Raw genomic sequence first — 12596 nt, forward strand, 5'->3', positions numbered from 1 at the left:
ACTATATTTTGGAGAAAATGCTTGACTTGCACGTAACTACCCCCACTGGCTGCTCACCGGTCCGCCCAGCAGACGTTAATGCGAGCAGGGTTTCCAGACGATATTAAGAATAGTCTGGCGAAACCGCGGAGGGCCTAAAAAAATGTTTTGTTTTTTTTAAATAGTTGCATCATGGGAAATGTACAATCCAGCATTTTTCTTCGGAGCTTAACTAGCCGCAAAAAAACAGGAAAATATAAACTTCAGTTTAACAGTTTGGCCATTTCTTTTTTTTTTTTTAAAAAGACAAACACTCTTCTCCAAGTCCTGCAGCTTAAAGTGGACATATAATGCTTTTTTTTTTAATGTGATTTTCTGCTATCTGTTTAATGTTATAAGTCTACGGAAAACATGGCCCAAAGTACCAAAACTTGAGAGGAATGTAAAACAAGTCAAAAGCCTGAAGTTCAGCCTCAGCATGACCCCGTTTCCTCTTCGAACTGACGTCAGATATTTTGGGTTCGTGCCCAAAAATAGCCGACTTCAGCCTTTTGTAAAGGCTCTTAGACTGTGTGTGACAAAAACCTCTTCCATTAACAGGCCTTTTGAGACTTAAAGTGGTGTCACCGTGACACCGAACAAGGTGCCGGCTAACGAAAACATCTGGCGGCGCCGACACTGAACAGAAACGGCATTTCAAAACAAAAAAAGTTTTGTTTTTTTTTGTCCTTTTTTTGAGGTGCGCTGCGTTTTTTTTTTTTACCTCCACGTGGTTGGGCAGCGTGTTGATGAATTTAAATCCCGGGATCCTCTTGTCGCTGCACACCACGCCGACGTCTTCGCTGTGTTTGCAGTCGGAGACGCCGATCCCGTTGGACGGACACAGCGCCAGCGTCTTCTCTTTGCCGGTGCAGTGGAGGTTGTCGAACCAGATGGGTCCTGGTGAGGCAAAAAAAAAAAGAAAAAAAGAGAGAGATTTAACAAAAGCATCAGTAAAAAATAAAATAAAAATGGAAGCCAATATTTCTTTTGTTGAGGCCATCCTCCCCTCCATCGCCCCCCCCACCTCAAAACCTCCGGAATATTTACCTCGAACCGTTTTCCGATCCCTACGGTGCCGCGTAAATGGAAAGGTCGCGTACTGGCGGTTGACATCGATAACGTTCTGCGATAAAACGACGGATGTAAAAATATGGAGGTACCTTGCCCTTTCCCGTATTTGGAGGACGGCGACCACGACATGGCCTCCAGGTAGCCCAGCTCCCGGCACACCACCTGGGCGGCGTGGATGGTGAAGTCGTCGTCGCACACCGTGCCCCACTCGCCGTTGTAGAAGACCTCCACGCGGCCCTCGTTGTGTTTCCTCTTGTCGCCCGCCAGGCGGAGCTGAATCCTGGGCGTGTCGGGCGCCAGCTGAGGGGCGGTGTACTGTTCCTGTTCCGGGTCGGGGTAGCCCGGCGGGTAGCCCAGGTGCTCGTACTGGCCGCGGGCCAGCTTCAGCAGCAGCACCAGCAGCGCGGCGGCGCAGCAGGGTCGGTTCCGGGCGGCCGGCATTTCGGTCGCAGCTGACGAGAAAAGATTGAAAAAGAGATCGTTAAAATTCCTCGGTTCATGTCGTTGTTTACTTCGGAGGAATCGAGCTGAAGGAAGAGCGAAGGGTGTTAAAGGGCCGTTTCACTGCTTCTTACACATTCAGGTCATTTTACGGTCTGAGAACTGCTGACGACGTCCACCGGGTAACCGCATTTTGTCGAAAGCGGCAGGAAGCATCTGACAAAAAGAGCTGATGAACTGCATCATGGGAAACGTAGGATTCAGTATTTTTAGAGCTTGACCCATTCTCAGGAAGCCAGGATATCTCGACTTTAGCTGCTTTTAATTGTGATTTGTGATTCCTCCAACTTTATAAAAGTGCAATTCTTATGTGTCGCGTATGTTTTTAAACAGGCTGCCATCAAATGTTGATTTATTTGCGATATTAAAGTTGCAGCAATATATAGTTTTATGTTCACATTAGATCGGCCGTTGTGACGAACCTGAAGAAAATAATCACCCGACTCTGCAGTTCCCTCCAGCCACTATGGAGCCTTTTAGCTTCTTTCAGCTCACTGTTTTGGTTTTTTAGGCCCACATATTTACTATTTTGGTTGGCCAGTGCCAAAAAAAACCAGCAAAGTTAGCAACCAGCAGGTGAAGCCTTTATCTTTTAAGTCAGCTATCTCCTTCAAGATCGGCGGAGACCAAAAACAGAGCTAAAAGACAAGCGATTGGATTTAAAATAAAAGCTAAAGTTGCTTTCCGCCTGTCAGCGGTGTGAAAAAGAAATTGCTTGATAACTCGTTTCCTCAACTTCGTAAGGTCAAGAATATGCTAACATTTTGTTGAAAGCTTTTTTCCACTGCCCCAAATAGGCCAAAACAATACTGAAAACTTTCTGAACCCCACAAACTGTCAGCAGGTTTAAAAGTCTTGTTTTTAAAAAGCAAAAAAGAAAGCCAAAATAACACCACTTATGAAAGCCAGAAAAAAAGAAAAAAAAACGATAGACCTATAGACGAAAGAGAAGTTTACAGAGGTTATAAAAAGGTAGACAGATCAATATGTGCATCACATGGAGCCTCTACTTTGATTTTTTTTTTTTTTTTTATATCGGTCACATTTGGAAAAATGCTGTCCATCTTTTTTCATTCAAAATCAACTTACATTTTTTCTTCTTTTTTTTTTTTTAAGATTTATGACATCATAACTGTGTTCAACTGCACAAAATGACCTTTTTGAGTTCTCGATACTTCCAGTCATGATTGGTGACGCTCAGGAACTGCTTTAATAAAAAAAAGGGTTCACGTAATAATCAGCATTTTCGCTTGTTTGTTTCTGTTTCTGCTTGATTTCTGTGACATCTCATGTCACGACTTATTTTTGCTGTCAATCAAAGGCACGGCTCCCAAACACGCGCTACGGTGGATTTACTCGACTTTTCTAGACAAACTTGCAGGATGTTCTCGCGTCAATAAAACAGACATAACTGTCCATGAAGCACAATATTTTTTAACCTCGTCAAAAATCAATTTCACAGTTATTTCCTGTTACTTGATCTTTGGGTAAAAAGCTGGAGCCAGAGCTGAACCAGACACCTGCTGGGTGACGTAATACCAAACTCCACATTGATATATGAGCAGGCTGCAGCTCCTTACATACCTTCCAAGACGACGAATAACTCGACAACTCCGAGGAAAAAGACGGACTCATCAACAGCTGTGTCTCCCCGCAAACTAAATCAAATGTTTAAAAAGCTACAAAACCGCTTTCGGTGTACAAAACAAAAACAAAAACATCTGGCGGGACGATCCATCAACTGCAGGCTTTTTCTTACTTCCCCCCACCACCCGGTTGTAACGTGGCAGCAGTTACACAAGCTTAAAACCAACAGGCGCGTTACAGAATGAGCAGATGGAATGAAGTCCGCTTCCACAGTCGGTCCAAACAGACGGGGTAAAAAAAAAAAACACAAGAACAATAAACACGGGTCGGCACGCCAACCGAGACGGCGCAAGTTTAACTGAGGGCGACACATATGAAACAAAAAGCAGCATCGTTCGCCCACTTCTTCATCATCCCCCCCCCCCCCCCCTTTGGTCGGATGAGGACTGGACGGGAAAAAGAAAACCAACGTCTAATCAGAGCGATAGATTCCAGGATTTTCTGGCTTCGTTTTTTTTTTGTTGCTTTCAAGTACAAAACAGAATGCGGAGAACTTCGGCGAAGCAGAAACCCTGAAATCCCCAAAACCTCGGCTGACTTTTAGCCTCAGAAACACTTTCTGGACTGAAGAAATCTCACTCCTATGAAGATATTTTTCAAAATAACTCTCCTCCTCTTTTCAAACTTTTAATCTCAGTACAATCAAGCTGCTAGGATGTTTTTTTTTTTACCCTATATATATATATATATAAATGTCACATACATACTGCTTTCTCCTTCCTGTCAGACTCATGAGTCCCACCTGCTGCTGCAGGGATCCATGCATCGGCTCAAAAGGTCAAAATGTCACTTCATAAGGTATGTGAACGGTTTCTCTAAAGAACTACTTCCCTGCAAGCAGACACACAGAAAAAGAAGCGTTCCTCCGCTCCACAATATATACATGGACTTTTAAGTAATACGCAAAAACACAAAGGACCTAAACGCACGTGACCACTTTCTTGAATTTAAAGCCTTTAAAAAAATATTGCACAAAAAAAAAAAAAAAAAAAAAAAAAAGCAGTTTGGATGCAACTTAATTATGAATTGAGGTTAATTTTCAGGTAAATTAAGTCACTTTTTTAGTCAGTAAAATGTGAGAAAACACCCCAAAAAAACCACAAGTGCCTAAAGTCCTTTAAATTCACTCAAACACTCTACTCTACTCTATTTTATTCTATTCTATTTTATGCTTTTCTATTCTATTAAGAACAAATCCAGCAAATTTTCACACAAGAAAATGAAACCTGAAAATGTTAATTGACTCATTATTTAAACTGTATGTGCTAAAGTATCACACATAGTTGCACAGCATAGACATGATTAAATGAAAAAAATTAAAAAATTAAAAAACAACCACAATCATATGTTATCACTTCAGGGCTTGACAAACTTCCTAAATCTAAAACAAAAAGTTTTAGAAAAAAAACAATTCGTTTTTTGGTTTTTTTTTTTTTAGGTAACGTGAAACCGTGAAGTAACCACTGAATGCATCCAACTACACCGGTGTAAACACCCTGCGGTAGCATTACAGTCCGAAACAACAACGTCTATAACTTCGTTTGAATTCTTTAAGGTGACTTCCAGACTTACTTTGTTCCCTCCTGAAGCTGCAGAAACAGCACACAGCAGTCCGCAGCGAACGGACCCGAGTATGAAGTCAGCTGCTGCTTTTTCTTCTTTCTTCTTCTGCTCTCTAAAAGTTTCCCTCCCTCTCGTGAAAATGTAAAAAAAAAAAAAAAAAAAGCCCGTCCCGGAGGACCGGTCCGAAGCGGCGGCGGCACCGCCCCACTCGACGCCCACCTTTCGCGATGACCTCAGCGGGGATTGTGATGCGATGCGTGACCCCCCGGACGCTGTAAACTGCGCGTGCCACCCTGAACGGGGCAGAGAGCTGATTAGTCGTCGTTGGAATGCTGCGTTCAAAGACTGTCGGACTTTTTTTTTTTATTATTTTTAAATACCCCAAAACATTCAAGACTTTCAATACCGTATAACGGACACAAAATCCTAACGTGAGTCAAGTAATGTCAAGGGAACAGAATTACAACATTGTAGAGACGAACCGAACCAACGATGTCCACATGTTTGACAGTTGGAAGGAAAAAAACTCTCTTTTAACAGGAGGAAACCTGAGAGGTAGCCGGTCATTTGTCACATCTGTAGACTGGATATAAAAGTGTTTGTAGCCTCCGGCTCTGAAAAACGAGGACAAATGCCGAAGTGCCTTAAGCTGCATTACCACCGACTGCCACTAGAGGTCGGCTCCAAAAAGCTTCGTCTCCGTAGACTCCCATTCAGCTTCTCTCGTAAACTACGAAGTCAATAAAAATTTATTTCAGTGTTGTCAGCTAAAGTCGCTCCTCCTTATTAGTTTTCTGGCGGTCCATTTGAAAAATAATCCCGTCATTAATTTGAAAATAAGCCTCAAAAAGACCTGTTTTTGGGGGCGTGTCGATTTGATTGACAGGCCTGTGGTGCGGTCAGGTTACGGCTATCAGTGGGCGGGACGTAGTATCGTCAGGTTTTCCGATCAGATAAAGTCAGATCCCCCCCCCATCTCTCCCAAATATGGTCATTTCCTGTTCGGGACTAGCAAAATTCCGCCGGGCAAATTCCGAACTCGAGGCTTCATAACGGCCGTTCACGAAAAAAAAAATGGGCGACGTCGCTGCCGGTTGCCGCTCGGTTCCAACTGGTTTGGATCAGGGGAGAGCAGAGACAGAAAAGAACAGCATAGAGAGACAACAAACAATAGACATTGGGTAAATTGTGGCGCCAGTAACCCGAGATCAGATACCTGCAAAAAAAAACAACATAAAAGCTGCAGGAGAGGAGGCACGACGATAATGAGCTGCGATGGTTGCACAATGCATGTCAAATCAAATGTTAAGGTAAAAGTGCGACGAGAGTTGCTCTTCGAATCTTCTGAGACTCATCAGCTGAATCTTGATATATAGTGCTTGTTAAAATATGACCTATTACCTTCCAATATTTACCTCATTCGACGCTCTTTGGTATCAAATTGTTTCATAAAGTATAATTTAACCTCGATTACGAGAGCGCAGATTTTATGAACTCCACTCTGCTGCCACCTTGTGTCAAAAAGGACGTACTGTTGGCTGACTTTTAACCAAGTATAATAAAGTCAGTTAATGTTCAGCTTAATTGAAAAAAATAAAATAAAAACGTGTTTAAAGTCTTAGATGTTTTTCCGCCACCTTCTTTTCCACGAGTATATTTTCACCTCCAACATAAACCAGACTGTTAATTAGTGGCGCAGCTTTTGGAGGCGTTTTTGGTTTTTTTTTGCGAACAGGAGGAAGTCGAGTGTGAAACGTCCTGAAGTCTTAGCGACTCGTGACTATTTGAGAAACCAGACGAAGGACGGGGAAGTCTTTGTTCGGCCTGACGCAGCAGCTTTGATAAGAGGTTTCGTTTGTGGCGTTTCACCGCTTCCCCTCTCGGGCCGTATTGCAGCATCGCTGTGGAGACTTTCGCTTTCACCGCCGCCGGACCTTTTGTGAGGACATTTTTTTTTTATAGCGATCGGCGTCGCGCGAACTCGCTTCATCTTCCCTTTTCTTTCATTTGTGGGTTGAAACCTCGGCTGTCCGAATTTTACTGCGGGGGACGGGGGGGACGGGGGGGGACGGGGGGACGTCCGACATGAAACGCCTTTCGCCGATTGTTGCATCAAGAACACCGTTGTTTAGTTTGATTTGATGTTATTCTATTTTTATTTGTATATAATGAAATGTTTAATGACGTACGGGACAAACAGATATTTTAAAGCCCACCGAATAGTTTTACAACCTCGAACACACTGACCCACTTAATGGCTTTGCAGCAGTGCATCATGGGACGGTTCACGTACAAGGTAAGAGAGGAAATGTCACAGCTTTGATGGATAATATTCTTTTATTCTTTGCTGCGAAAAAAGGAATCTTAAATACGATTTCAAAATAAATACGTACATTCACGTCGGTCGCTTCCTAAATTCAGAACAGAAATTCGTATGATCTTTGACGGTTGAACTGACTTTTCAGCGGCGAGTCGTTTCGAAGTTTCATTCGTTTTCTTCTTGAAGCAATGGCTGTGAGAAAAAAACATTAAATAGAAAAAGGATTGTTATTTATAATGCTTCATTAAATTATATCCGCTAATCGCTGTTCATTACTTATTTTCACCGTGTAAGTGGCGTCCTCAGGCCGGGACTCCGGTCTCTGCCATTCACGGTTGAACAAAATCACGAAGACGACCAAGCCGAAGGCCACGATCAAAACTCCTAAAGAATTTCCTAACAAGGCCTCGGGCGGGAGGGCAGCGTAGGGATTGTCTCCTTGCCTGTCGAAAACAAAAACGTTTTTGTTTAGACGAAGACGAATATTTAACATTCGATTCATTTTTGGGATTGAAAATAATTTGTATCTTTAAGAACGAGAATTGACGCTCACAGAACGAAGAAGAGTTTCTCGTTGATGCCGGAGATGCAGGCGGCGATGCTGAGCGACAGTATGAAGGCTCCCATCCACGCGTGGACGGGTTTCAGGGTTTTACGAAGCCAAACGGGGGAGCAGGGCAGGAGGAAGGTGGCCAAACCCACCGCCCACTGCACGACGGACAGAAACACGGGACGGACGAGACACACACACACACACAAAAATCAAAATCAAAATCACACCCGACCCCGTTGCGCGGTAAACAAAAACGCTCTTTCCGGCGTTTTAAAAGTGGCGTACCTGCAGGGCGAAGAGAGCCGTGGCGGCGATTCCGATCCAGCTGTGCAGGGAGTAGAGGTTGGGGATTCGCTTGGCGTTGTGGAAGTCGAAGACGGCGCAGAGTCCCACGACGGACAGGATCAGGGAGAGGAGCATGACGGCGGCGTGGAGCAGCTTCCAGGGGAGTTTGTTCTGACTCCAGGTCAGAGGGAGGCGGTACAACACGGCTCCTGGAGGACAGAGGCAGCAACAAAAACAAGACACCACGGTCAATTCATTTCATAAGTGAAGAACAAAGCGTTACGGGACGTCCCGGCACCTTTTGCACATATCTATGGAACTTTTTTTTTAGCGTTTTGGTATAAATTCTCCCTTTTTTTATGTCCCGTGCTTGTTTATTGTTGCGGCTTTTATTGCTATTTATTTGCTCGTGATCGGCGAAGCCTTCAAAATAAAAAGGTACAGGGTTCAAATAAAAGTCATGTGAACCCGATTTAAAAGTGACATCGAGGAGAGCGAAGAGGAAGTAGCCGAAAGTAAAACTCCTTTCTTCTATTCGGTTTTATTGAAGCCCGCGAGGCTTCTTGACCCGAGTTGCTGTTTTATTTGTTTTTATATCGTTTCGAAGGAGGCGTGTCGGGACAACGCGATAAGACTCCGGGCGTGTTGTTAATCCGACCTGGAGAACGCAGGTCACATGGGGCAACCGAGTCTCCGCCCCCTTTTGCGTTGGAAATTAAGTTAAGATGAAGTTTAAGAGGGTTGGGCTCTGCGCTGCGGTGGAAAAATGAACTGTGGTATCAATATCTTATAACAGCAACGTCTTTCTTTTATTTAACGTATGCGTCGTACCTTGTTTGTAGGTTTTTCTGACCGACTCTGACAATAAAATTGAACTGAGCTGTTAATTTACGATATTATATTCCAATATCCCTCCGCGTCACTTCTTTCTCTCCACATATTTCAATTATTTTTACCCACTCTTAATCTCCCCCGTCTCCGTCGAACCCACAGTCGCCGTGATATACCCGAACCGCACCTGAAGAGTTGAGGAATGAAGCTCATTCATGCATTAAAGACCAAATATAGCCCTTTTTTTTTTTTCTTCACACCTCAGGTTTCACACATTAATATGCAAATGTAGGCAGCAAAAATGTTCCAAAGCAGCAGCTTTAATCGCGACTGAGATCAGCTCAAAGGGGTAAATTATCAGCGGTGTGAAGTTCATACTATTTAGGAAATGAACGCGCGTGAACAAGAGAAGTAAACAGTGGCCATGGTTATAATATCACATCCAGAGTACGATGTAACTTAGAGGAAAGACATTATAGTTTCTGGCTGAAAGGCATCTTCTGTCATTCGATGGAAAACAGCGACTGCAGCCGTTCCATCAAATTATACGGCGAGTCTCCACAAAACCTGCAATGTATAATTACCTCCATGTAGATATATATAGATACATGTCTATCTATATATACATGTTTGACTGTCTGAGGGAGGAACAGAAGTGAGAAGCAGAAATGAAACTGACCCAGATGTGAAAAGATGCGAGAAAGTCGCTCACCGTTGCCGTACAGCACCACCAGGCCCGTCACCATCAGGACCGGGTGCCAGTTGAACTGGAGGGGCGAGCCGTTCCACGCGAAACCGCCCCGCCACCGGCTGTTCCACACGCACACGCACGCCACGCAGGCCACGCCCACAACCAGGCACAGCAGGTAGCACGCGTAGAAGACGACGACGGACCGCATCCTGGAGAGGGCTGAGGGCTGAATCAACAAACAAGTTCACTCGAAAAAATGGCCCAGAAACAATTGGGTCAAAATTTAAACAGATAACTCCTGAGAAATCAGATCTGAACACCTTTTCTCCACACAATTTGTAAGAATCAGCACCTAATTCATGTTATTTGAATTAAATGAATACTAGAAACAATAAAAATATTTTTTTTTTAAAAACATGTTCAAATTCATCAAAAATGTAATTAAACAATTACTATTTGTCATAAAAAAAACATCAGAAAAATACAATAGAAATGGTTGAATATATGCACAAAAAAAAGTCATATCTGGTCATCATCAGAACTAAAGACAATAAAAATATAAAAACGTGAAAATTCATCCAAATTTAATTCGACAGACATGATTTGTCGTCGGAAAAAAACCCGCCCGAAAAATACAACAGAAATGGTTGAATATATGCACACACAAAAAAAAAAAGTCATATTTGATCTTCATCATCAGAAATGTGCCTCACCTCGTCCACAGCTGCCGTGACACTGACAACACTTCCTACTGAACTTCGCGCCGCATCACACAGCGGTTATGACTCTCCGTCCCGTGATTTATTTTTATTTTGGTTAATATTTGACTGACACTCACAGAATTGCGTGCGACTTTCTGCGGTTCAGGCGAGATCTCACTTCCACGTGCAGCTGCGTCGCCGAGGCGAGTGAGGGGGAAGCGGTCGGAGGCGGAGGACCAGCTGGGAGACGGAGGGCCGCCCTGCTGCATCTGCTGCCTGCAGAGGAAATGATAAGAGGCCGTGGGACACATTTAGGTCATTCAAATCACCTGGACGGCAAAAAAACAAAAACAAAAACAAAATATATACGATTTTAGTGAATTTTAAAAAAAATAATCTCAGGCGTGATAAAAGTTAACGTCACAAAAAAAAAAAAAAAAAAAGACAAAATTTCAACATTAAAACTAGGATAGCTTGTGAGGAATATTTTTGCTCATTATGTTTAACAAATTGGATCTGAACACTTTTTATCCACACAATCTAAGTCGCAAAGCAGAGAATCAGCACCTAATTAATGTTATTTAAATCAAATGAATACTAGAAACAATAAAAATATAAAAACAAGGACAAAAAAAGGACATTACTGTACACAAAATATACAAAAAATATAAGATTTATTATTATAAAAGTGAAATTTTCTACTTTTTTTTTTTCCAAGTGTGATAAAGTTAATGTCACAAAAAAAAAAGACAGAATTTCAATATTAAAACTAGGATAACAAATCAGATGTGAACACCAAGGCAGAGAATTAGCACCTAATTAAGACAAAACGTCATTGGAAAAAAAACAACAACAACTATTTTCTGCAGGCTGCACGTTCACCCAGCTAATTACGTCACCTTGTCCAACTTCTTTAGCCAAATTAATTCCTCTTCTTACACCGCAATCGTGTTTTCACGTACACCGAATCAAACGGCGTCATTAAAAGAATATTTAAATGTCTTAAATATAACGCGACACGCGCGCGCCTCTTCTCTTTGAGCGAGGCGACTTTAAATTTGCTTGTTTTTCAAATGAAGTCTTGCAGAAAGACGTTACGCGTCGGCGCGAGCGCACGGGTTGAAAGCCCGGAAATACGACGGGTTCAAAACAAAAGCGTCTAGTTGTGTACCTCATTGACGAACACGCCACATATAATAATAAAAAATAAAAAAAACACGTCCACGACGAAAGCTCCGTTTACAAGTAAAACGACTTTCACTTCATGTTTACCTAACCGACTGCCCTGTTGCCACCGCACGGACTTGTGGGAAATGAGGTTTTATTTGTCGACGCCTTGTTCGGCAGCACAATCCTCTGTAATCACTGTTTATACAATCTCAATCAATAATTCCAGTTTAATAGAATACTTTAAAGAGTATAATTTTAATGCTGCACCCTCCAGTTATTCTGAGAAATCATGGAGATATAAATAAAATGAAAAAAAACCCAAAAAAAACATCGATTCACCTTGAGAATACGGTTGTTGCGCAATAAGACCCATTAGTGGGAAATAAAAAAAATAAAATAAATGTAACTTACAAACACATCAATAATAACATAGATGAAAATTAAAAAGAAAACAGTTAAACTATAAACTATACAGCCACTAAACCAAACCTGCGGTTGTATAAACATTTGATTGATGTTTGCTGTGAGCTCAGAGAACATGATGTGTGAGAATTGAAGAAGAGGAGTTCTCTTGAGGACGAAGAGGCCTGCAGCTGACCTGTAGAGATCTGCTGTCTTTCAGCTCCACCTGGAGGCAGCATTAGTCGGTGTGTTATCTGCAGTGCAGCAGTCTGTTCCCTGCATTTCATGAAGCTTTTTGCGCACGGCTGCAAACTTGTAAATTTGTTGATTTTGGCCATAAAAAAAAGTTTTTTTGTGTGTGTGTTTTTTTTTTAGAAGTAGTAATCATGTCAGCTTCAGAGAGACAAATAAAGAGAGTCATCAGGCATGAGTTGATTCACCAATGTGTAATCAAAAAAAAAAGAAAGTGAAAGAAAGTTAAAGAAAAAAAAAAAAGAAAAGTCAAACGACATTTCTGAATTGCTCATTTTGCCGAGTTCGAACTCGTGATGCAGCAGATGGCGTTCGCTTCAGGACGATAACGATGATGCTGTACTTTCCAATAAAAGCCAACCTGCCTCAAATTTGAGAGCAATTTACTGTGAAGCGGTGTGCAAAAAAAAAAATAAATAAATAAACAGTTTGGTTTCACCCTCACACACGAACAGATTTTAACGGTTCTACCTCAGGCAGCAGTCTGAGGTAGAAGGTGAATCGATGTATCTCAAACCCCCCCACCACCACCACCTCCCCCCTCCCTCCGGTCAACGTTTTTTTTTAGCCGACTTGATTAAATTATGG

At 42.3% G+C, this 12596-nt stretch overlaps 2 protein-coding genes across 4 annotated transcripts in view; both read right to left on the reverse strand.

Annotated features, from left to right (window-relative positions):
- Positions 1–3238, reverse strand: part of loxl2b (lysyl oxidase-like 2b) — a 38798-nt gene extending 35560 nt beyond the window's left edge. Inside the window, exons 1-3 of the mRNA XM_069166074.1 lie at positions 3178–3238; positions 1182–1544; positions 743–918 (exon numbers count right to left, since the gene is read on the reverse strand). Coding sequence (XP_069022175.1) covers positions 743–918; positions 1182–1533 — 528 coding nt within the window. The 5' untranslated portion in view covers positions 1534–1544; positions 3178–3238. The remainder of the gene's footprint in view (positions 1–742; positions 919–1181; positions 1545–3177) is intronic.
- A 3864-nt stretch (positions 3239–7102) lies between these two features.
- Positions 7103–11472, reverse strand: cyb561a3a (cytochrome b561 family, member A3a). Of its 3 annotated transcripts, none has more exons than XM_069166122.1 (7): positions 11356–11472; positions 10322–10460; positions 9505–9709; positions 7962–8170; positions 7677–7831; positions 7410–7566; positions 7103–7315 (listed from the first exon to the last, which is right to left on the reverse strand). In XM_069166122.1, exons 1-7 carry the CDS (start codon positions 11358–11360, stop codon positions 7289–7291), a joined length of 897 nt encoding a protein of 298 aa, XP_069022223.1. In that variant the 5' UTR covers positions 11361–11472; the 3' UTR covers positions 7103–7288. The 3 variants fall into 3 exon arrangements, with proteins under 3 accessions (XP_069022223.1, XP_069022224.1, XP_069022225.1); XM_069166123.1 differs by having other exon boundaries at positions 11084–11472; XM_069166124.1 differs by lacking the exons at positions 10322–10460; positions 11356–11472 and adding an exon at positions 10197–10283.
- Positions 11473–12596: the final 1124 nt, after the last annotated feature.

The sequence above is a fragment of the Embiotoca jacksoni genome, unplaced genomic scaffold, assembly GCF_022577435.1.
Source record: "Embiotoca jacksoni isolate LCO1_2020_lvr unplaced genomic scaffold, fEmbJac1.0.p SCAF_37, whole genome shotgun sequence".
Classification (NCBI taxonomy): Eukaryota; Metazoa; Chordata; class Actinopteri; family Embiotocidae; genus Embiotoca; species Embiotoca jacksoni.